The 24,988-nt window shown below is 41.9% G+C and overlaps 1 protein-coding gene across 2 annotated transcripts in view; it reads left to right on the forward strand.

Moving 5' to 3' along the window:
* The window catches only part of cltcl1 (clathrin, heavy chain-like 1), a 35,438-nt gene that overhangs the window by 1,962 nt on the left and 8,488 nt on the right, over window positions 1–24,988 (forward strand). For both annotated transcript variants that reach the window (XM_054774201.1, XM_054774202.1), the window contains exons 2-20: window positions 10,021–10,228; window positions 12,928–13,196; window positions 13,475–13,636; window positions 13,799–13,912; window positions 14,263–14,436; window positions 14,535–14,732; window positions 15,826–16,026; window positions 16,629–16,781; window positions 16,941–17,063; window positions 17,853–17,990; window positions 18,065–18,229; window positions 18,349–18,529; window positions 18,624–18,787; window positions 19,202–19,327; window positions 19,654–19,796; window positions 22,400–22,634; window positions 23,539–23,661; window positions 23,743–23,888; window positions 23,985–24,168. In XM_054774201.1, the coding sequence (XP_054630176.1) occupies window positions 10,021–10,228; window positions 12,928–13,196; window positions 13,475–13,636; window positions 13,799–13,912; window positions 14,263–14,436; window positions 14,535–14,732; window positions 15,826–16,026; window positions 16,629–16,781; window positions 16,941–17,063; window positions 17,853–17,990; window positions 18,065–18,229; window positions 18,349–18,529; window positions 18,624–18,787; window positions 19,202–19,327; window positions 19,654–19,796; window positions 22,400–22,634; window positions 23,539–23,661; window positions 23,743–23,888; window positions 23,985–24,168 (3,207 nt within the window). The remainder of the gene's footprint in view (window positions 1–10,020; window positions 10,229–12,927; window positions 13,197–13,474; window positions 13,637–13,798; window positions 13,913–14,262; window positions 14,437–14,534; window positions 14,733–15,825; window positions 16,027–16,628; window positions 16,782–16,940; window positions 17,064–17,852; window positions 17,991–18,064; window positions 18,230–18,348; window positions 18,530–18,623; window positions 18,788–19,201; window positions 19,328–19,653; window positions 19,797–22,399; window positions 22,635–23,538; window positions 23,662–23,742; window positions 23,889–23,984; window positions 24,169–24,988) is intronic.

Below are 24,988 nucleotides of genomic sequence, written 5' to 3' on the forward strand. Positions count from 1 at the left end.
AAAACAGCTTTTTGTGAAAAGATATACTGTAGTTCAAGCTTAACTTTCACTTTGACACAAAGTTTTTGCTTTTGTGACACCTCAAATATCTAAACAACTATACCACAACATAAACAACACAAAAAGGGTTGTTTTACATTAAAAATAACAATTTATTTACAAATATAACAGCATGAACTATTTATATATTTGGAGCTAAACTGTGTGTGTGTGTGTGTGTGTATGTGTGTGTGTATGCGTGTGTGCATGTGTTCAAATTTCTCTATAATGCGTAACCATCTGCACACCACACTCCTCCATGCTCTTCCACTTCCTCCTTGCTGTCGTGCAAAGGATCCATGTCGAGCGCATATCAAATGCACTTTTGTCACCTTGTGGCCGTTGCTATGCGTTGCACTTGCATCACCACCTCTTTTTGCCTCTCGCGCAAATGAACGCAAAAGATGTATAAATACATCTTTGGGATTGGGCGTTTTGATTTATAAACATGGATAAATACGTGTTTGGTATTGAATGAGTTAACAAGCAGAGAACCCATGCAGTGAACATTCACACAGGAGCTGCTGTCAGCCACTCTCAGAGCATCTATGTTGGCAGTCCAGTCCAGTTTATCATCCAGATGCACCCCCAGGTATTTGTAGGTGTGAACCACCTCCACACGGTCATCTTTCCTGAGTACAGGTACTGGGTGTGTCCTGTTTCTGCTAAAGTCCACCACCATTTCCCTGGTCTTGGTGGTGTTGATGTGAAGGCGGTTTGTGTCGCACCAGTCGACGAAGTCCTGGATCAGTTTTCTGTACTTATCCTCCTGTCCTTTCCTGATACATCCCACCATGGCCGTGTCGTCCGCGTACTTCTGTACATGGGAGAGCTTAGAGTTGTACTGAAAGTCGGACATGTACAGGGTAAACAGAACAGGAGAGAGCACAGTTCCCTGTGGCGCTCCCGTGCTGCTGGTCACAGTGTCAGACCTGCAGTTCCCCAGTCGCACGTGCTGAGGTCTGCCAGTCAGGTAGTCTGCGTACATAACATAACACAAAGCTCCAAACAGAACAAATGGTGATTTGTGGTGATGTAGTGATTTGCAGGTCCAATTTTCCTCATGGAATTAATATAGTATTTATGTCCGTCAACCAACAAGTGGACGCAAACTGTGACAACACAGATGGCCCCCCCACGGCAAAACAGGGCCCTTTGTAGCCCTTCACTCTATGTGTCAAACATGCAGTTGGCCTGCACTGTATTGCTGTCTTGGGTGTATGTCCCACATACACTCGCCCACTTGTCTAGGATATGGTGAATAATGACTCATCCTGCTAGTTCACTTTTTTCCCTGCACACGTCTGCAGAATTGCGTTGATGGTTTTCCTGAGCCTTTGTACCCTTGATTATTTTGCGCTGCAACCTGAATGTATAACATCTTTCTCTGTTCGTCTAGTGAGTGATGTCTTCTCAGTTTACTTGTGATACAAATTAACTATGGGAGGTAGCAACCGGTTCATTGATTCCACAGATAAAAAGACAAAGACGTTTTATCATGAAAGGATGTTCAAGGAACTTAAAGAGATTATTAATTTTTTTTTCTATTGAACACCAGCTGGTTGAGGACTTTATGCGTCCAAATCTGTCAGCAGTGTCCCAGCAGTGAAGTTTCAAGGTTACGTGCTTCTTTTTTTGTCCTCATGTGACTGGGATCACCTGGGAGTGTTTAACATTTTTATGTTCTCCACAAATCGTGATTGGTTAATGAATTGCCATCTGTCGCTTTAATACAGGAACAAGAATGAGATCAGGCCTTAGTAAGGTGGAAGAATCCTTGAATCAGTTCCAAATTGTAGAGCTTCATAGAATTTCCTCCATATACCTCAATTTTTATCCAGATCTACATTAAACTGAATATGTTCTTTCTAGAACTTTATCCACAATTTGAATAGAAGACAACTGGATCTCTGCTGGTGCTGCTGTCTAACCAAATTTTGTGGATTATGTGACCTGGATGACTGGGGCTCTACACAGACATATTTCTAGGACCTGCATTCTTTGCCATAAGTTTGATTTTCAAATCGTGGTATGAGTGCCACTAGTGGTACACCAGATTCAGTCACCAGATACAAAATAAATAAATTGGCGGCCAACTAGTTAGCTTGGTAGATTGCTAAAGTATTGTTGAAGCGGTGTCACTTCAGGGATCCCGTAGCCTACGAACAAGTGGTGCATAATGTGATGTAAACAAAGCTAGCAGTATTGTCGGAGTGTACGTCTAAGTATGGCAGATTTATGTTAGACTGGCTGTCCTGTATATCAATCCAGTGACAAAGGTCATAGTGTGGATGGATGATAGGCTGTCATTCTTTTTTTTTTAATGGCATGCGATTGATCGACATTACGTTTGAGATATGATGACAACAAGGAACTTTCCCGATGCTAAAGGGTGAGATATTACGTCTTATTATTGCTTATCATGTCTACTAGAATTCCCAGGGTTTTCTTACTCCTGCTCCCATGCTCTTAGGACAGCCGAAAGGCTGTGTGGTTTAAAATTAATAACTCAGTAGCCTACAATTACCCACCTTTGTTTTGTAAACACAGCCATTACCTGCCAGATTAGCGGTTCGCAGATGATGACTGATTCTCTGAATATATTAGGATATTAGTTCAAAAGTAATCCAGCCACTTGGCTGTCCTTTGGGCATGAAAAGCCAAATGGCTGGGCTGTGGGACTTCTAGTGTTTAAGTAATACGAGTATAAAAGTGACTATAGGGGTGTTATTGAATGTCTACAGGGCTCTAATAATGTTTAAAAAAACATTTTTAAAATGTCATAAACAAAATTTTCCATTTATTAATATTGAATTGTTCTTTGCGGAAATTCACCCATCGTGGTTGGGTCTGGAACCAACCGCGATAAACAAGGGACGACGGTATTTCGTTTTTAATATAAATAAAATTGTATGAGATGATTGTATAACAAAAAATCGATTAAAAGTGCTCAGTCTGTCAGTTGGTTAGGTACTGCAATTGGGGCGCAAGCGTTCAAACGTCTCTGCTCTGTCATGAGTGCTAATTATTGATAGCGTCTCTGAGATAGTGTGTATGTGTATGTGTGCGCACACTATGGGAATGTACCCGTGCACAAGCCGTGAGTGACAACCATTAACGCCACTCCCTCTTTTCGGGCCAAACAACAAATCTCATTCAGTTTAACTCGTAATTGTGAAGAATATAGCATTTTTTTTTTGTACAATGTGTTCTCTGAAACCACTACTGTTAACACATGAACACGGTGGTGGTGTTTTTTGGGTGAAAAAAGTGTCATTTTGAGCCACACAGTTATAGCACCTTTAACCAAAGATTAGCTGAAAGTAAATTCTAGTATTTTCCTTTGCTGAAATATGAATTTTTATCTCACTTGACAATTACCTGTGAGTACAAGCCACATCTTTGAAGCTAAATGTAAGTAAGGTTATCTCGCAAAAACGATGACACTTGTAAAACAGATTATTGTTCTACTTGGTTTGAAACCCATCGCCATAAATTATTTAATATTGCTTCTTCAATAGCAGTAATAAACTGTGTCTTTCACTTCATTTACATAATGCCACAACAGACTACATCAGTCAGAAAAAGGCTCAGTGTTCTTCGCTTGGAGTTTGTATGAAACAAAGTGCCACTTCAGCAGTGTGGGATTAAAAGGAGAAAGAGACAGTTATTTAGCTGTCCTCTGTGGAGGAACTATTTCCACCATTGCGTCCCATAGCAAGTCCCCCTCTGCTTGGTGTTTTGTTGCCAAAAACTTGGTGACGTATCCCCCCTTCCACCTCCCCTCATCTCTTGCTCGTTGTTATGGTAACAGCAGGCAGTGAAATGGCCTTTCACGAGAAGAAGCACAGAGCCCCTCTCACTCCCGCCCCCTTCCTCTGGCCAGCAGCCCCACTTTTGCCAGCCAAAGGGCCTTTATCCATCAAAGTATGACTGCTTGCAGGCTAGTAGGCTCCTTCCGCAGTGATGCTTGTTGATGGAGGCTGTGTGCTCGCTAGCAAGGTCTGGGTTATTAGTTCAACAGTGCATAGTGTTGTGCTTGAGAGGGTAAAGCAGCTCCAAGAAATCCCACTCTGGCACAGTCATGCACCCCTGTGAAAAAAGTTGGCTCCAGTAGAGAGAAAAATGCTTGGAATTTCAAAATGGGGGACTTTGGGCCTCAAGTTGTTTAGCTTTTTTTTTTTGTGGCCTGGTATTTACAGCCGTCTGGGTCGCAGTTCAGGGGTGAAACATGGACCCAGACCGCTTTCCACCAAAAAGAACCCAATGCTGGTTGGGTGCAACTCTCCCATTATACTAAGTGGTGTGTGACTAAGACGCATATTGTTGATTTTAATGTTTTTATGACAGTTTTTAGCATAATCTTGCATATTGGGTTAGGGGTGGGTGAAGTTAACTACCAGTGGTGCGTTGGCGCTTCTCTGGGAACCAGTTCTGAGAGCCAGGAGGCGGAGCTTGGTGAAGTAAAAGCAAAGAACTGGTGCTAAATCAGGCTCGGGCTTCAAACCAGCCAACTCAGTGCAATGAGGTACTAACCGGTGTCTTTTTAGACTGTGTTGGAAGTCAACTGTGACTAGACATGTTCTTGTGAGCTGTGAGGCGCAAAGTTACTCTCCATCATCACTCTTTGCCTTCCCTGTTTATTTCTGTTATCTATCTATGATGCGGGCTGTGCAAAAGAATGTACAAGTGCCATTTAACTGGATGGATGGATCAATAGTGTCGTGTTCACATAGATGGCTGGCAGGGGATCAAGTCCCAATCCATGCCCCATTCACAATTGACTGATGACCAGTCTAGGGTGTCGTCCACCTTCTGTCTTAAAGCTTGTTATGTGCTAGAGCCCGACCAGTCTGGGATTTTGGAACTCGGGCAGGATGCAGCACAAAGACACACAGGAATGGAGCAACAGAATCTGCGCACAGCAAAAAAAGTTAATATATCTGTTACATATTCACCTATCTTAGTTAATCTGTGATACGTCATAATCGACCCGATTAATCGGGCGGGTTCTATTATGCACTATACGAATTAAGCCTGATTTGATTCGCACAGTCTACGCCCAGTGTGTTAGGATAGAATATGAATATAGGTGACATCACTTTTCTCCATCAAACACCAGATAGCATCAGTGGACAGTCTTGCCATTGTCTTTGCACAAACCATAAAACTCCCTCCAGCTCTAAACCACCCGTGTCAAGTTGAGAGCCAAGTCAACCTGTAGCTTTTGCGGCTGCATCTGCACTGATCAAACAATGCCGCTGTGTCAAACCAGCGGATGTGCTGTACAAGACAGGGTCAGCAAATTGCATCAGGGTTCTCCTCCTCAGGATGTTGAGGAAATGTTGATTTCATCCCGTCCGTGACTAACAGGATACTCTGGGATGTTTAGGAGCATCTGTGCTCAGTCACCTAACTAAATCACAAATGCCCAGAAAGCCATTCATAAATTTTGATTGATTAAGACTCACAGTGCTGTCAATGGCTTTCTCAAACACAGATTTTATTACTACAAATATACAAGAATATTTTCATACACACCCTATCTTGCAGGAAACATCCGATTCAAAATCAACAGAAATTTTCTTTGAGTCATTCTCTTCACCTACTTCAATATTGGTGAATGAAATATCCACCGACTGTAGGGTGACCAAGGCAATGCAAATCTTATCAGAGTTTGGTAATGGTATAGTTAATTTCAAACATGCTTAGCAAGTTACATTAAGGAACGTCATACGGTTACTACAATTCAACATACCTGAAAATGAGTAGGAAGAAGCCGAGTTTATTTAATCCTACCACTTCTCCATGTCTCAGCGATTACTGATTGTTTGTTCCCTTCTTGTGTTTAACTTGTTCGCATATTAGATTTATATTATATGCATTTTAGGTTAGGTCTGTACTCAGTCAGTTCCATAATTATACTAATATATACTAAATGTTTTTAGAGCTTGCACGGTTGAATTTCAGCTGTGTTTAATCTGCTTGTGCGCCAAGGCTTCCGCAGAACATCCACCCAGTCTGTGACTCACCAGATCCCGTCAACGTTGTGTCATCCCTTTTTGTGATTCTCGTCTCATGTGTTTGGGATCTCTTAACCCCAGCAGCTGCTAGAAAAGGGAAGGTCCAACATGTGTGTACATGTGTGAGGGTGTATCACTCTACGCCGTTTGTGGGTCACTTGCGACTGGAGGTTATAGCTGAGGTGTGATTTTTGGTTTGGAACGCTCTGTTCAAAGAGGATGTGGAGGATGGCGGGGGGTGTTTCTTGTGGTGAGTCACTCACTCCACCCGAAACCATTGGTTACCAAAGACCTGTTCTTACTGGAATTTAGCACTGCAGCTTCCTTTTCTTCTCATTGGTGCCCTCTCAGTAGGATACTGTGCCGTATCTTGTATTGTATTGTATGTACTTTATTTATCCCACAGCGGGGAAATTTACTTGTTACAGCAGCAAGACAAGTAAAGAGAACAGTGTAAAGAAAGCATAGTGTCTACAACATGGTTCAGGTGGTGCAGGTGTTGTAGAGCCTGACAGCGGTCGGTATGAAGGACCTGCGGAACCTCTCCTTCTTACACCGTGGGTGTAACAGTCTGGTGCTGAAGGAGCTGCTCAGGGAAACAACAGTGTCATGTAGCGGGTGAGAGGTGTTGTTCATGATGGATGTCAGCTTAGCCAACATCCTTCTCTCCCCCACTTCCTCCACGGAGTCCAGAGGACCGTCCAGGACAGAGCTAGCTCGCCTGATCAGTCTATTTATCCTGCTCCTGTCCCTGTCCGTGCTGCCCCCTCTCCAGCAGCCCACAGCATAGAAGATGGCTGAGGCCACCACAGAGTCATAAAAGGTCCGTAAAAGAGCCCTGCACACACCAAAGGACCTCAGTCTCCTCAGCAGGTGAAGGCGACTCTGGCCCTTCTTGTAGAGGGCGTGGGTGTTGACGGACCAGTCCAGCTTGTTGTTAAGGTGAACACCCAGGAATCTTGAGGCTCCTCATACTCTTCTTGTCATCCGTTATCTTTATTGCCTCCCTCCTCCACTCACAAATCGTCTGGCACTCCAATAGTGATGCAGCATATGGCTGTATTCCTCCCTCGGGTCTTGTCGTTGGCTTTTCCAGGAGCCTATCGCTTGTACTCCCCCATGTTGCACAATGAAGTAGGCCTCAGTGCTATGATGGATATTTGTGTCATTGTATGTTAAAGGTGCTCTCCCTCTTCGCCTGCAAACTACACTTTTTTTCAACCCCAAAAATATAAAAACTCCACCACCCGCTAGCAGATGTTACCAACAGTGATTTAAAAGAACAGATTGAACAAATAAATGTCTATATTTGTCACAATTTGAAGTTAAACTTAAAAAAAAAAAATGTTGTTTTTGCATGGCATTCACTTACCGCTGTCTGGTATTCACATACGTGTCCATGGCACTTGCACATACATCAGGGTTTCCGCTACATGTAATTGATCATGGCGGTGCGGCACAACAAAATAAAAGCTGCCACACCTAAAAAATGTGTTTGTTTGTTTTATTTACTTGAAAACAATTTTAAATAATATATTGTATGAATGGATATATTTGCTTTATAGATACATATATATCTTTTTTACGCTAATATTGACCACAATTAGTTTGAAAACAATTTAAAATATCATAAAAATGTTTCAGTGCGCTTTCTTTTGCTAAGCATGCACCGGAATTGCCTGGCCGCCCTGATGGCACATGCGCATGTGTTGACTTTCACTTTATTTCTTATTATCGGGAGAATGAAAAATAGCCCGTAAAATGTGTAGTCAATTGACGACAGCTTGTCACATGCTAACCATATCTATGCCAGCCTGTGTGATCGCTCATGTTTCAATCTCATTCAACTTTCTGGCATTTTTGTTTAGACATTTTCCCTGGATGGCAGCATCTAGCTAGCTCATTTTTGTCCCGTGAGTGAGCTACAAGTGGCTGTTATGTTCATGGGACACATCGATCATCATCACAGCTTACTTTTTCAAAGTGTCACTTACTGTAACAATCATGCTCTCTTGTGATCATTATAATACTTATAGCTTGTCTTCAAAACACTATTTGTTGTTCAAAGTTGTTCAAGTTGTTGTTAGCCACAGTCCTCCCTCCCATGCAGCCCACCACCACATCTTCAAAAAGTCCTGGGGAAACCCTGTACATGCGACAGCTGTCTCAGAGAAGGGGTAATTTGGAGTCATTGTGTGGTTATGATGGGCTACACATTCAATGATAGCTAACAAAAATCGTTATTTGCTGACAACAAACATCTTATGCACGTGCATGTATGTTATGTGGGGCATGGCTTGCTTTGTTGGAGCAGGAAGTGGGCGGGATATACAGTTATTGAGGGTTAGTGCCCCAATGCAGCACCTAAATCAGGGGTTGGCAACCCGTGGCTCCGGGGCCGCATGCAGCTCTTCAGCCTCCTTGTTGTGGATCCCTTCGCAATGCTTGAATATTTGGGCGCCGTGAATGCATCCTGGATGAGTTCTGATTGGTGACTGGTTGAGTTGAATTGCTAAGTTGTGGGTGTTTACATGGGTGGGGGTCATCTAGCTCGGGTAGGTCAGAGGCAATATCATGTCCATGAGGAAGGAGGTTTTCCTTTCATGATGTCATGAAAACCAGGAACTTCAAAAAAAGCGAATGGGCGCCTCTTCTCTCAAAAGTGGAGCAAACCAGTGAGGGAGATGATAGATTTTTCATGTTTGTGGTTACATGTTACATTAAAAACGTCATTAAAAGTCCATTTTTGGATAATGAGGGACCTTTTACGCATTGTAAACTGTTCATGATTATGGAAAGCCTCCTTGATAGCAGTTTTTGTTCAAAGAAAGCAAGGCTTTCAGAAGGTTTGAAATTAATTTATGTGCTTGTATGTGAATCAGCTATTTTCCATTGTTCTCGAAATACTTCCAGAGATTTATAGCTGCATGGAAAGAAACATACTATTGTAGACTATGTGCCTATTGTTCCCTGGCTTTCATGTAGGGTATGCCTGAACACCAATACATTCTTGTAATAACTGATGAAAGGGTGGTAGTTTTTTGCTTGTTTGTCCATCTTCCCCACTGCATTTGAAACTTAAAGCCATTGTCTGTTGTGTCCCTGCAGTGATCCCGTAGACTGCGCATTAGCAATGTGGTGTAAACAGAGAATAATAGGAGTGTAAAGGTGACTATATGGGTGTTATTTCATGTCTACCGGGCTCTAATAAAAATTTTAAAAAAGTATTACATTTGAAGATTAGAAGTCATAACCAGATTTTCCATGCTCGAAATATTCCATTTATTAATATGGGATCCTACTTTTCACTTATCGCGGTCAGGTCTGGGACAATAAACAACAGCTGTATATTTATTTAAATATGGGAGAACTACCTAATGTGCAGTTAAAACAACAAGTTTGTATTGTTTCAATATTTTTCAACAAAATAAGATTGGAACTTTGAAGGTGTATGCTGTCAGTTACAGTATTTAAAAAAACATCGGTATCGGCCAAAGTCATAATCATCAGGTGAGTCTTTTTTGGGTTGTTAGCTTTAGCTGATTTGCTACAAAGCTTCAGTGCTCTCAGACTAGTATTACTTTGATTAATGTTCATTTTGATATTGTTTGTTCTTTAAAAATTTGTTGTTCATTCATTAATAAACAAAGTGGGATTTGAGTATTTGTTGACTGCTTCCCCATTCCCAGTATACATGCTAGCCAGCTACTAATGTTAGTAGTTTGGACATTTGAATGTTTTTCCTATGCTAGAAACCTATTTAGTCAACAGTAAAGCCCGGAAATGTTAATGATTTGGTTATATTTTGAATTGAAGTGAATGTTTATATTATAATTGGATATCTTTTAGCTGCAAATGACACAAATAATGTGTGACTACATATTCATTACCTAATCAAGACTAAGCACAATTATCAGTTCAGGCACCATAATGACGTAATGATGTTTTCCAACTCTAGCTGCAGAACCTGGGCGTGAACCCAGCCAACATCGGGTTCAGCTATCTGACCATGGAGTCGGACAAGTTCATCTGCATCAGAGAGAAAGTGGGCGAGCAGAACCAGGTGGTGATTGTGGACCTGTCCGACCCCACGAACCCCATCAGGAGACCCATCTCTGCTGACAGCGCCATCATGAACCCCACCAGCAAGGTCATTGCCTTGAAAGGTGAGCGTCACATTTAGTCTGCTGCACTGCTGCATGAGAAGTTGTGGCTTTATACCAAGAACAATATTTGTGTTTTTCTATTCAGAATCATGATGTCTGCATGTGATTTATGTAGCTTTAGCTTGAACAGATTCATCTACTAGTAATGCTGTGGGAATATCGTGGTCAAGTAGTGACTAATGTTCTCATGTCATTAGTGTCAAAAACTAAATCAAGATTGACGCTGAGTGCACTCAGTTCGACTGCCTGAATGTCCAAAAGTATTTGTGCGAATTGATTTTGTGACACACAGAGCGCAAACACAAGCATTAATCAGTATGATTCGCCAATAATGCTACTCTTTCTCCCTGAGGATAGTATGTTCTTATTTACCCTCTCCCTTTCATCTGTTTTGTTCTGGTCTATCTTATCTTGACTGACTTTTTTTTTTCTGCTTTCTCTCCCTGGCTTTCTGTCATTTCCCAGACGGTGAGTTGCTATCTATCTGTCTGCCCGCCTGGCGCTCTGTTGTGACGATACAGTAAACTTACCTCTCGCATAAAAGCTTCCAAAATACCTTTCGCAAGTCCACAGAGCTATTTTGGCATCCAATCAATCAAAGGGCAGACAACTGTTTAGGAAACACACACATACACACACACTGGATGTACTCTGCCTCAACATAACTTGTTGGCACTGTCCCTCTATGAGAACTAACGTGTGTTAGCATGACCCGATGTGTGCTGCTAGAGTGAATGTCTGGTATGCGTTATCAGATAGATTATACACCCAGAAGAATCGTCACTTCTCTAGCAATCACATGAATCATAACCTGCATGGTGTGTAATGTTAGTTGAAGTAAAATTTGTTGGTCGCCATATTTATGAGCACATAATATATATATTTTTTAATATAAACGATATGGGACATAATCAATTATAATATGAATTCATTAATTTGTATAAAATATATTTATTGCACACCATATGTAGTTCTTAATTTTATGTTTTGTTTTGAAAAGTTGACTTAAATTAAAAATACAATTTTTTTGGACCCACATAATAATTATAGAGGAGTGTCCCGAGACACCCAATTAACAGATGGGTTGATGCACGAGATTGGGTCAACGAAAAGGAGACGACATGACATGATTTTAACATTCATTTTAAGAAAAGCACAATGAAAAAATACAACTGGATGAACAAACATCCACCCATCCATTTTCTATGCCGCATTTCCTCAATAGGGTCGCGGGGGCATGCTGGAGCCTATCCCAGCTGACTTTGGGCGTCAGGCGGTGTACACCCTGGACTGGTCGGCAGCCAATAGCAGGGCACATATAGACAAACAACCATTCACACTCACATTCACACCTATGGACAATTTAGAGTCGCCAATTAACATGCATGTTTTTGGAATGTGGTAGGAAACCGGAGTACCCGGGGAAAACCCACACACGCACGGGGAGAACATGCAAACTCAAGAGAGAATCGAACCCAGGTCTTCCCGATCTCCAGACTGTGCAGCCAACATGCTAACCACTAGACCACCGTGCGGCCATGAACCAACATAATTACCAAAAAAATATTATTGCCTACATTTTTTTAGACGAATGTGAGTGTGAATGGTGCCCTGCGACTGCTGGCGACCAGTTCAGGGTGTACCACGCCTCACGCCCGAAGGCAGCTGGGATGGGCTCCAGCATACTCCCGCGACCCTAATGAGGATAAGCGGCATAGAAAATGGATGGATGGACATTTTTTCGATCATAGACCTGCAGCCTAGGGTGTCCTGGTGCCAGGGGCACTTGTGGGCATCCTTATGTTCGAACATGGTGTCCAATAACATCACACCGCACGGGTTCATATCGGGGACGCTGTTCCTCCCAATTACGCCCTTCCAGGTCACACTGTCATTGCCCACATGGGCGTTGAAGTCTCCCAGTAGAACGACGGAATCACCAGTTGGGGTGCTCTCCAGCACCCCTCTGATAGACTACAAGAAGGCCTCCTCTTGCATTTATTGATAGGGTCTTCTGAATCACTCTTGGTCTGGCCTGTCACCCAGGACCTGTTTGCCTTGGGAGACCCTACCAGGGGCATATAGCCCCAGACGACACAGCTCCTCACGGAGGAGCTGTACTTTGCAAATTAACATAAATATGGTTAATGTTGACATTGCTGATTTCTCAGTAATATTTTTCAGACATCAGAAATCAAACAGGTCAGAACATATTTTCAGACTATGTGGTTATTTCAGGTCAAATCAATTAATCCTATTGATTTTGAATGGGGTTAGGCTTTTGGATACATTTTTATTAATTGATCAGTGAATTTATTAATCGTCCCTTCTTAAATAATTAATTTAATGAGATGAATTTTCTGAACTCCTGTCCAATGCCGTTGTTGTATTGTACCACAGTGTGACTGTAGATGCCACAGCTCATGTAATGTTGTTCTTCTTTAAACCATAAACTAGTTGAGGCTGATTCAACAGTGCCTCTGCTCGTTGCAGCCAAGTAGTGCACTCCGTTTTGAGTCGAGATTAGTCAATCACAAATCCCGCATAATTGTTCCCAACTCTTCTTGTGACCATGTAAAAGTGTGAGGTCATCAAAAGCTGAGAGACAAAGAAAAAGCCCCATTTCATTCCACAATGAGTTGAATAGCTGCCTGCTTTGCCTGCTTATTGAACTGATCTCTTCCTGCGCCACCCTACAGCCGCTAAGACTCTGCAGATCTTTAACATTGAGATGAAGAGCAAGATGAAGGCTCATACGATGACTGAAGAGGTCACGTTCTGGAAGTGGATATCGATAAACACTGTCGCCTTGGTGACGGACACAGCTGTCTATCATTGGAGCATGGAGGGAGATTCCCAGCCGAGCAAAGTGTTCGATCGGCACGCCAGTCTGGCAGGATGTCAGATCATTAACTACAGAACTGATGAACAACAGAAGTGGCTGCTGCTGATAGGGATTTCTGCACAGGTAACCATGCACTTATTCACAAAAATGTGCTGTAGAACAAGTGGAGTGTTTGTCCAGTCTGGGATTCCTTATCTACATTCTGATAGTGTCCATTCTTCTTTATTTGACTTGAGTTGATATTCAGTCAAGAAGTCTCAAGTGATGGAAAACTGAAAAAACAATGAATTGAATAGCTAGCAGATATTATTTTTTATTAGCGACTGTTCGAAAGAGCAGGAAGAGGAGATTCAGCAATTTACTGTACATTATTTAATGTTTTTGTCTGCTTGTCCTTGCAGCAAAATCGTGTGGTTGGGGCAATGCAGCTGTATTCTGTGGAGAGAAAAGTGTCTCAGCCAATAGAAGGTCACGCTGCTGCATTTGGGGAGTTCAAAGTGGAAGGCAACGGCAAACCGTCCACCCTCTTCTGCTTTGCTGTGCGCTCTCAAGCTGGGGGGAAGGTTAGGCTCTTTGAATGTTGCACAAAGATGCAATAAGTCTATAACAAACAATGGTTTTATTATTATATTAACATTTCTAACACTCTTTGTATGAATGCACACTTTTTACTGTGGTTGTCTCCTTATTGTGGTTCTATGTTAATGTGTTGAAAATTCATCCAGCTGCACATCATTGAAGTGGGTCAGCCAGCTGCAGGAAACCAGCCATTTGCTAAGAAAGCAGTGGATGTCTTTTTCCCCCCTGAGGCCCAGACAGACTTTCCTGTAGCTATGCAGGTACGTAGACAAAGCGTACACTTATGCAGCTTTTCCACTGCATAGTGCCACCGCGGCTCAGCTCTACTGTTGTTTATTCGAGAGGAGATTGTGGGCATCAAGAAAAGCTGCAGAAAAGTGGAGACTGTGGAATCTAATATTACTAGCAGTGGTTTGGCATCAACCCTATGGCAACTGTTTTCCATGCTTAAAACTACTACTTGCTAGTAGAAAAAGTGCCTGGTAGTACATGCTTTTGCCAATGGAAAGCATCAATCTCGAGTAGATCTGTGCCGAATAAGTACCATGCATTGGAAAAGGGAATTAGGGTCACTTTCAGTGTTCAGTGATCTACCTTTGTTTCCTTTCAGATTGGAAGTAAACACGGTGTGATATATCTAATTACCAAGTACGGTTACATTCACCTGTACGACCTGGAGTCAGGGGTATGCATCTACATGAATAGAATCAGCGCTGAGACAATCTTTGTCACATCGCCTCATGAGGCCAACTCTGGAATTATTGGGGTCAACAAGAAGGGACAAGTGAGGGAATATATGACTGTCATGACACAATGTATTATCTCAAAAACACATTTAATTATGCTTCTTAGAACTGTAGTATTTATGTTATGCCTGTATAGGTCTTGTCGGTATGCGTTGAAGAAGAAAACATCGTCAACTATGCCACCAACGTCCTCCAGAATCCCGACCTGGCGTTACGGATGGCTGTGAGATCCAACCTCGCTGGCGCAGAGGAGCTATTCGCCAGGAAGTTCAACACAATGTTTGCCCAAGGAAGTTATTCAGAGGCGGCAAAGGTGGCTGCATCGGCACCCAAGGTTGGTGTAAATGCAAAAAAAACCTGATGTTTTTTATTGTGGAATCTCCAAATTCATCTTAATTGTAGGCCTCTAGAAGATTTGTTCCTCGATTTTGTTTTCATTTTTCTAATGATTTTTTTATGATGCAAACACAGAAAGGTACTACTGAAAAGTGTGGTGATGACCATAGAGTCATAAATGGAACTTGTAATAGTAGTGTAATAACATAAGTGCATAAGTGACACTGATAGGCTACTAAAAGAAGACTGCAAAGTTTACTGTGTTGACTCTTATGAGAAGAGACTCACCTCCCAATCACACATGTCAGCTCCCTCACAAGTCCCTCATTTTCATTGTGAGTATGCAATTTAGTGTTTCCGGTTTTAATATCCAGTGGTCAACTTATTTTTCCATTGTATGACAATTAACAAAGCAAGCCTTCCTCTATGTCGCATGTCATGAAGAGTTAACTTCCTTTTACACTTGTATGGCAGTTAAGTATGTCACTCTATTGCGGACTATTATTAGTCAAAAAAATATTGAAAGACAAGTCATATATAGTATTCTGGTCACTCGGCGTTAGTAATGTTACATAGATGAGACATCACCTTAGATTAGATTACCCATGATTAAAGCGGTGGCTGTCTCTTGTGTCCCTGCAGTGATTCCGTAGCCTGCGCATTAGCAATGTGGTGTAAACAAAGAATAATAGGAGTGTAAAGGTGACTATAGGCGTGTTACTTCTTGTCTACTGGGCTTTATCAATGGGAAAAAAAAATTACTTAGAAAATCATAAACAGGTTTCCACACTCCAGCTATGAAAATAGTCCATTTATTAATATTGAATCCTACGGAAATTGCAGAATGTGAAAATTCACTTACCGAGGTCTGATCTGGGATCAATTACCTGCGATAAACAAGGGACAACTTTATTTCTATTTTCATTGTTTCATTGTTTCCTATGGGAAAAATATTTTTAAATGATTGTGTGTGTCCGATTTTGTCCAGCTTGACTTTCACTTTTATGTCATTATGTTATGTTTTTTTTTTCTTTCTTCCATCTTTTCACAATGCATCTTACTCGATTCCAATTCTTTTATGCCTCACTCAGGGTGTTTTGCGGACAGCAGAGACCATTCGTAAATTCCAGAGTGTGCCAGCTCAACCAGGTCAGGCATCTCCACTGTTGCAGTACTTTGGTATATTGTTAGACCAGGGTCAGCTAAACAAATTCGAGTCATTGGAGCTGTGCAGGCCTGTCCTGCAGCAAGGACGCAAGCAACTCCTGGAGAAGTGGCTGAAGGAGGACAAGGTAAGACTGGACGCAAGTGTCCTTTTTTGGGGTGTCATGAGACACTCTGTTCACGAGCCGAGACGATACACAAGATTGGTTCTATGGGACGAGACGAGATTTTACCATTACGTTCAAGAAAAGTACAATGAAAAAAATAAAACAAATTTATGACAACATATTGCAGTCTACTTACTGTATTTAATTTCTTCTACGTTACACTCTTCTGCACTCTGTGTGCATGCTACCGGCCCTGCCTCCACCCACCGAGACAAAGAGACTGTATGACACAAAAAGGGCTTACTATGTTCACGGCAAGATGCTGAAACCAATGCTTGCCTTTTTGGAGGCGAGAGACAAGGAAAATAGACACGCGTTCACATGGCAATATATTGAGGCTGGCAAAATTATCAAGTTAATTTGCATTTATTGTGTGCTTAATTAATGAATCTATCATTGTCCCAGGCTTGGTGAGGACAAAACTTTTTTTTTTCCCGAACGACAAATCTCGTGACATGAGATCTTGTGACACCACTAGTCCTTATATTTCAATATGACATGCATATTATAGCATCTTTTCTCTATAAAGCAATTTTGCATTTTTTGCTAATTGTGTGTTGCAGTTGGAGTGTTCAGAGGAGTTGGGAGATCTGGTAAAAGCGTCTGACCCCACCCTTGCTCTTAGTGTGTACCTCAGAGCTAATGTCCCCAACAAGGTCATTCAGTGCTTTGCTGAGACTGGCCAGTTCCAGAAAATAGTCTTGTATGCCAAAAAGGTAAGCACCTCGCTGCTATCAATGCATACTGAGCACATACTCTCTCACTCACTCACTGGACAGTTCATTAGGTACACAGGGCCCAATGTAATGTCATACCAGTCGGCATATCTGCATGTTTGACTTGTAAAATTCCCTCAACCTGCTTCCCTTCCGTAGGTTGGCTACACTCCTGATTGGGTGTTTTTGCTGAGGAATGTGATGCGTGTCAATCCAGACCAGGGACTGCAATTTGCCCAGATGCTGGTCCAGGATGAAGAGCCGCTGGCCAACATCAACCAGGTAAACTCATAATCTTCTCATTGATATCATTACCCTTTTGCTGTGAGTTTCGGAGCACATCTGCACGTTTGCCCCTTAAACATACGTGCGTGCAAACAGAAATAACGTAGCCAATATGCGAGCCTCCATCTGTTGTTATTACAGATGTGGCAGCAATGCCAGGAATTCACTGAGTCGGTAACCCTCTCCTCCTTTTTCAAGCCACACCACATCTTTGCTTAGTTCCAGATTCTCTTAAGTTAATTGGTTTCTTGTGTGAAGCAAGCCCCCTAACCCAATTTCAAGTCGGTGGACTTACTTTGGAATCTGGGCCGATTTCAAGACTTGTCGGATGTTGAAGTTTAATACTCAAGATTCACTTCCTGTGCCTTGTTGTGTTGGAAGCAATGGTCACTGTCATAAGAGGCTGGCACTGAGTGTGGGTTGCCGTGTGAAAGCACACACAGTTGAGCTAATATCTCACTTTGCTGGGCTCTGCACAGCACAGTTGTTACAACTCTGATGAAGACATTTTTGGTGAGAAGGCAGTTATATTTGGTGGTATTGTTTATTTTTAGTTTAGCATTCTAATTCCACAGTTTTAGTGAATTACTGCCACCTATAGGACTTTAGTGGAACATCTCCATGTACTGTACATTGTGAGCGCCTATCAAAAGCTTTGACTTACTTGTGCAGTGTGACACTCCTGAAATTGTTCAAATACAGTAGGTGCCTTTCAGTCGCTGACTTTCATGTACAGTAAGTGTGCCCTGTTTTTTTTTTTGTTTTTTTTTTTACTGTTGCCTGTAGATTGTGGACGTGTTCATGGAAGGCAACCTGGTCCAGCAGTGCACCTCTTTCCTGTTGGATGCTTTAAAGAACAACCGCCCAACCGAAGGCCACTTGCAGACACGCCTGCTTGAGATGAATCTCATACACGCGCCACAGGTCAACATCCTGACGCAGCTATTGTTAGCCTTATCCATTATTTGCTTTAACAATGTCTTCAACAATCTTTACAGGTGGCAGATGCCATCCTGGGGAACCAGATGTTCACACACTATGACCGCGGACACGTTGCTCAGCTATGTGAAAAGGCGGGCCTTCTGCAGAGAGCTCTCGAGCATTACACTGACCTTTATGATATCAAACGAGCTGTGGTGCACACTCATCTTCTCAACCCTGAGGTACTCCTAAAGAAGGGTGGTCATTCATTCATGTTTGACCGCGTTTTTTTTTGTTTTTTTTTGATGTGTGACACCTAAATGATTCACATTCTCCATGTTTTTTCCAATATATCTGACAGTGGCTAGTGAACTTCTATGGCTCTCTGTCAGTGGATGACTCCTTGGAGTGTTTGAGAGCCATGCTGTCGGCCAACATCCGACAGAATCTACAGCTCTGTGTACAGGTGGCGTCCAAATATCACGAGCAGCTGGGGACTCAGGCTCTCGTGGAGCTCTTTGAGTCCTTCAAGAGTTATGAGGGTGGGTTCACAGTTCATACTATGTGCCTCCAACTCGGTGTTAATTGTCAGAGCTGCCTTAGGTAATTACACCCTCTGTTCTGTTTCTATTCAAGGCTTGTTTTACTTCCTTGGCTCGATTGTGAATTTCAGCCAGGAGCCCGACGTTCACTTCAAGTACATCCAGGCAGCCTGCAAGACTGGACAGATCAAAGAAGTGGAGAGGATCTGCAGAGAGAGCAACTGTTATGACCCAGAGAGGGTTAAGAATTTCCTCAAGGTGAAACATTTCTCAACTTATTCAATTATCATTCAACAATACAGTCATCCATTGTTTAAGTAAGTAGTCAAACACGTACCACTTCCACACAGAATGTGAGGAGCACTTTTTTTATTCTCATGTTGGCCTTGCCATGGCTTACTCCATGCACTCTTGTCTCTGAGGTACTGTCATGTCTCATCAGTGTACCATTAATGATGCCTAGTGACAAAAATACTGCATATGACTTATCTTTTAATATTTTTTTACTAATAATAGGCCATAGTCAAACACGAAACAGGGATCATTTATTAATTGATGTATTTTTTTTTTAACCGTGACAGAGCAAGGGAGTGATGTTCGAACTGCAATGTAGCGAGGTGTGACTGTAAACGTTTTGCACTCAAACTAACACAATGTTTCTCCCCTGACTAGGAAGCCAAGCTGACAGACCAGCTTCCTCTTATTATTGTGTGTGACCGCTTTGACTTTGTCCATGACCTGGTGCTCTACCTCTACCGCAACAGTCTGCAAAAATACATTGAAATCTACGTACAGAAAGTAAGTGACAGTCAAACTATTTCACTATTTTATGCTTGTTTGTGGTCATCAAAATATTGGTAAATGTCTTCTAGTATTGTATAAGTATTGCATTTTTTCCTTATAGATCCAATGTTCAAAAGCTTTTTAACAGACCCTGTTACTGGAACCTGTTTTTTTTTCTTTACTGACATTTTCACTATCAGAAACAATTGTATGATGTCCTGTGAGATGCATTTTGGCTGTCTACAACCACGCATTTCTAGTTAAATTATACATAAAGGAATTACTTTTCTATAATTAGTTTTAAGAATTACTTTTACAGTATATATATTTTTTGTTTCCAGGTTAACCCCAGTCGATTACCAGTAGTAATAGGAGGCCTACTGGATGTGGACTGTGCAGAGGATGTCATTAAGAACTTGATCATGGTGGTCAGAGGGCAGTTTTCCACTGATGAGCTTGTGGAAGAGGTGGAGAAGAGAAACAGGTAAGTTAAAAAGAGTCTATTTGTCCAACAAATGCCACCTTGACACGTGCACGAATTTGGCCTCGCATTGGCCTGCAAATAACCGTGGCAGTGCGTGTCATTTAGACGGTACGCCTGAAAAGCATGAAGACTAGTTTGCGCACTGTTTACACATAATTTACACATGAGGCATGCAATTTGTGACCGAAAATGGTACGCATTGGCACAAAATGCCACGCTCCCACGTGACTTGTGTACACCGAAGTCAAATACTGTTTATGTCTAGTTTATGACATACTGTAGTACGTGTGCCGCGCATTGTTCCTGCATGGTATGCATCGTCACCACCACTCCTGCTTCTGTGAAGCAGTCGTGGCATACGTTGGTCCCGCGTGAAGCCACGCTATAGCAGGCATCACCCCTAGCTTCATTAATTCTTCTATTTGCAAGGGACTTACAAGATATTAAACTCCAGAGAAGAAGCTCTCATAGCAGAAAAGAAAAGGTGTCTGTATTATCTCACAGCTGCAGTACCACTTCTGGTTCAATCATAAAAAATAAAAAGTTCAGAAAGAAGAAGGCATAACCCTAACTCGAAAAAAGGAAAGCTGGACAGTGCGGGTGAGGGAATGGCTGACTAAATGACATCACTCAGTTTTAGTTCCAGATAGAACTACCACAACTGTTTGCGGGCTGTGGACAGCAAAAGCATGTTGACATGAATAAGTGTCTATTGTAATTAGGGAGCCGCACGGTGGTCTAGTGGTTAGCATGTTGGCCACACAGTCACAGTCAGGAGATCGGTTCAAATCTCCGTTGGGCAGCTCTGCGTGGGTTTTCTCCGGGTACTCCGGTTTCCTCCCACATTCCAAAAACATGCATGTTAGGTTAATTGGTCACTCTAAATTGTATGAATGTGAGTATGAATGGTTGTTTGTCTATGTGTGCCCTGCGATTGGCTGGTGACCAGTCCAGGGTGTACCCCGCCTGTCGCCCTCCAGCATACCCCTGCGACCCTAATGAGGATAAGCGCCATAGAAAATAGATGAATGGATGGATGTAATTAGGGATTTCTGATAACATTGCCCCACTAATATTATCGGCCCGATATTGGCATAAAAATGTGATATCGGTAGATATCGGCATAGTTTTTTTTTCTCGATAATGAAAAACTTTTTTTAAAATGATGTGTAGATGGACATTTTAATGTTCGTATGGCCAGGATGACCACAGTTTGTTCACATACAGTGCAAGCCTACCTCCTTTGTGCTTTTCACAGGCTCTTGTGTTCCTGTCCGCTCTGACTGCTGTGAAGTCGGCTAGCTCCCCATGTTAACATCTGGGATGCTAGCCATTCACTGAAGCATAAATAAGCTTGACGTTCTTGCCAGCTCGTTGCTCTTGCTCGGTAGTGAATTCACGTTTCCCATGATAATTGAAGGTACCGAAGGCTTGAATCTCCACTTCTACACATAGGTAGACAGGGAATCACAACGATGCAGGACGTCACTCTCATGGCACGTAAAAATGTGCTTGAATAAATAAACAGAGCTGCTTGAAAGGCAGGAGATATGTTACACATATTGGTAATTGAGACTTTGACAATATTGGGAAAAATAATGGATAGGTAGATAGATAGATAGATAGATAGATAGATAGAAGAGAAATTTATATTTCCAGCAGCTCTGCAAAAATGTCATAATGAACTTAATCACTTAATCACAAAATAAGACAACCAAAGCAAGACATGAGAAATAAGAAAAATAAGATAGAATAAGATTAAATAAATCAATAAATACGGCACAGATCACGTCAAATTTGTACTGCAATAATATATAATAAATAATAATAACACATAGTAATACTAATACATAATAAGGTAATAAGTCCAGTCCTGTCCAGACCAGGAGATATGTGATGTTACATATGGAAATTGAGAACTGGACAATATCGGCATATCCGTTATCGGCAAAAAAGCCGATATGGAACATCCCTAACCTATGTAACACGCTTTGATATGCACCATCTGCATTGTTTGCGAATAGGTTGCGTTGCATTCACTACTAGTTCACGCAAGTGGTGCCAATTTGTGCATGGCAGAAATTTTGTCAATTTGAAAAAAAATGTTTGCGCACTGGAACACAGCCCCGCACAGTTTACATCACACCTCTTCATGACAAATTTAATCATTGGTACGTAAAAATTACCTTCAAATCAGAGGTGTCCAGACTTTTTCCACCGAGGTCCAAATATAGAAAAACTGAAGGATGTGGGAGGCACTTTGATTTTGTGCATTAAAGATGTTAAAAACAATCCATTGTAGGTCAATATATGCTATGCTCTTTGAAGCAACATGACATTTTAGCTTTGTGTTGTCAGTGAGAAAGCAAATTATTGTAATATATAATAATATATCTCATTAATAATGAATTAATCTTATTTTCAGTAATTGCAGAATGCCAATAAAAAAGATGTGGGCCAGCAATGGCCCCTCGGCCGCATTTGGACACCACAGCTTTAAATCAAACGTATGAGCGAAAGAACTCACAACACTGCCATCCAGTAGAGAAACTGAGTTTCACTACAGAAAACTGAAGCCATTGCCTTTATTATTTGCCATCCAGATTAAAACTTCTGTTGCCGTGGTTGGAGTCGCGTATCCACGAGGGCTGCGAGGAGCCAGCCACCCACAACGCTCTGGCCAAAATTTACATCGACAGCAACAACACTCCTGAACGCTTCTTGAAAGAGAACCCATTCTACGACAGCGCCGTGGTCGGACGCTACTGCGAGAAGAGGGACCCCCACCTGGCTTGCGTGGCTTATGAGAGAGGCCAGTGTGACATGGACCTTATCAAGGTGAGCATTTATAATAACACTGCAGGCCATGTACAAAAGTGAGTACAGCCCTCACATTTCAGCAACCATTATATTTAATCTTCTCTGGAGACATACTTGGCCACTTCGTCACCTTCACCTTCAACTTGCTCAGCAAGGCACTTGTCATCTTGGATATGTGATTTGGCTCGTTGTCATGTTGGAAAACTGCCATACTGCTCAGTTTCCCAAGAGAAGGGCTCATGCTCTGCTTCAAATGTCACATCCCACATTGGAATTCATTCCCTCGATGAACCGCAGCTCCCTATGCCAGCAGCATTCATGTAGCCCCACTGTAGGCAAGGCGCAATTATGTTGATGCTCACCTGTGTTGCCAGCCATAGAGACAATAATGGTTGTGTTTTTGTGTTGCTGTTATTTTCAGTGGAATCATAAACCTACATAGTCATCCCTCGTTTATTGTGGTTAATTGGTTCCAGACCTGACCGTGATAAGTGTATTTCCACGAAGTAGGATTCAATATTAATACACTGAATATTTTCGGAATTATAGCATAGAAATCCTGTTTATGACTTTATAAATATGTTTTTTTTACCATTATTAAAGCCCTGTAGACATGAAATAACACCCCTATAGTCACCTTTACACTTCTATTTTTCTTATATTAATGCACAGGCTACGGGATCACTGCAGGGACACAAGACAAGGCTTTAAGCATAGCATGCTACCTAGCTAACTAATTACCTCCAATTTATTTATTCTAAACTTAAGAAAGGGTTTCAAACGGAGTGGGGAAGAAGGACAAAGTAAGAATCCAAAAATGTTCTATATTGAAAATGCTTGCTAAATGTGAGGGGTGTATTGACTTATGGGAGCTACTGTAAATGAGACAGACCAAAAAGTGTAGGCTTTTTGTTTTTTGTAGGTGTGCAACGAGAACTCGTTATTCAAGAGCGAGTCTCGGTACTTAGTACGGCGGAAGGACCCAGAACTTTGGGCCAATGTGTTGGAAGAAAACAACCCCTACAAGAGGCAGCTCATCGATCAGGTCAGTTGCCTCAAGTGGTTCATGGTTTTTAATCCATCAAACTTAATTACATAGTTTGCTTCTTGCTTTTGTTCATTTCAGGTGGTACAAACTGCATTGTCTGAGACCCAGGACCCTGAGGAGGTATCGGTCACGGTCAAGGCATTCATGACTGCCGACCTGCCCAATGAGCTGATTGAACTGCTGGAGAAGATTGTGCTTGATAACTCTGTTTTCAGTGAACATAGGTTCAGACGATTTTCTTCCACATTTTAATAATTTACAGTACCCGTAGCTTTTAAGACATTCCATTATCTTTTTTTGTTGTGTGTCTCTTTCTCCAGAAATCTTCAAAATCTGCTCATTTTGACGGCCATCAAGGCAGACCGTACTCGCGTGATGGAGTACGTCAATAGGCTTGACAACTATGACGCCCCAGACATTGCTAATATTGCCATCAGCAATGAACTCTTTGAGGAGGCTTTTGCCATTTTCAAGAAGTTTGACGTCAATACTTCAGCCATACAGGTAGTTGGATGATTTTTTTTTATTATTTTATCTCTAATTTTTATAAAATTCTCTATTTCCGAGTCTTTATAGTGCATATCTAATTGGAAGAATGTTGAATACTTTCGTATGCATTATATGACTAACCTGGTGCCATATATAATAAAGAACTCCGGGGGCTGATTTCAGCAAAGATTCATAATGGCGACCTTTACCGCAAATTAGTTTGAGCATCTGTCTTCTCACAACAATGATGCCGTAGACACTTAGGCTGCATTCCAGACTGCTGCTCGGAGGCAGGAAATGTCCCACTTGAAGCTTACAAGGTGCAAACTTTAAGTGATCCAGTGGAAAGTAAACAAAAAGCATGGGTGACTACTGCAAAAAGTGTCTTTAACACGGAGTTGTGAATGTACGTCTATATACGTAAGTTTTCAGCAACCTTTCTCTTCTTTTACATTTCACCAAACTTAATTTACGATGGAAACAGCTCTATATCTAGTCAATAAATACAGATGCATACGTTTTTTTCATACTATTATAAGCAATCGGTGAGAGACACTATTGATGTGTGGTGTCTGATTTCATCTTTGTGGTGAAGTCACGATCTTAGCAAGTTCTGACTTGGTGTTCCAATGAATTTTCCCTTGGTGGGAATGTGTTGACTTCCCAGTTCTCTGTAATGCAGCATTCATTGTGTGGGCCACTCGCGGTGTTAAATTGTGTGATACTGATGCTACAATGCATCATTGGTGCAGCTCATCTCATTGATTAAATCAGGGGTCACCAACGTGGTGCCCGCGGGCACCAGGTAGCCTGCCACGACCACATGAGGTGCCCG

Source organism: Dunckerocampus dactyliophorus, chromosome 4 (assembly GCF_027744805.1).
Source record: "Dunckerocampus dactyliophorus isolate RoL2022-P2 chromosome 4, RoL_Ddac_1.1, whole genome shotgun sequence".
NCBI lineage: Eukaryota > Metazoa > Chordata > Actinopteri > Syngnathiformes > Syngnathidae > Dunckerocampus > Dunckerocampus dactyliophorus.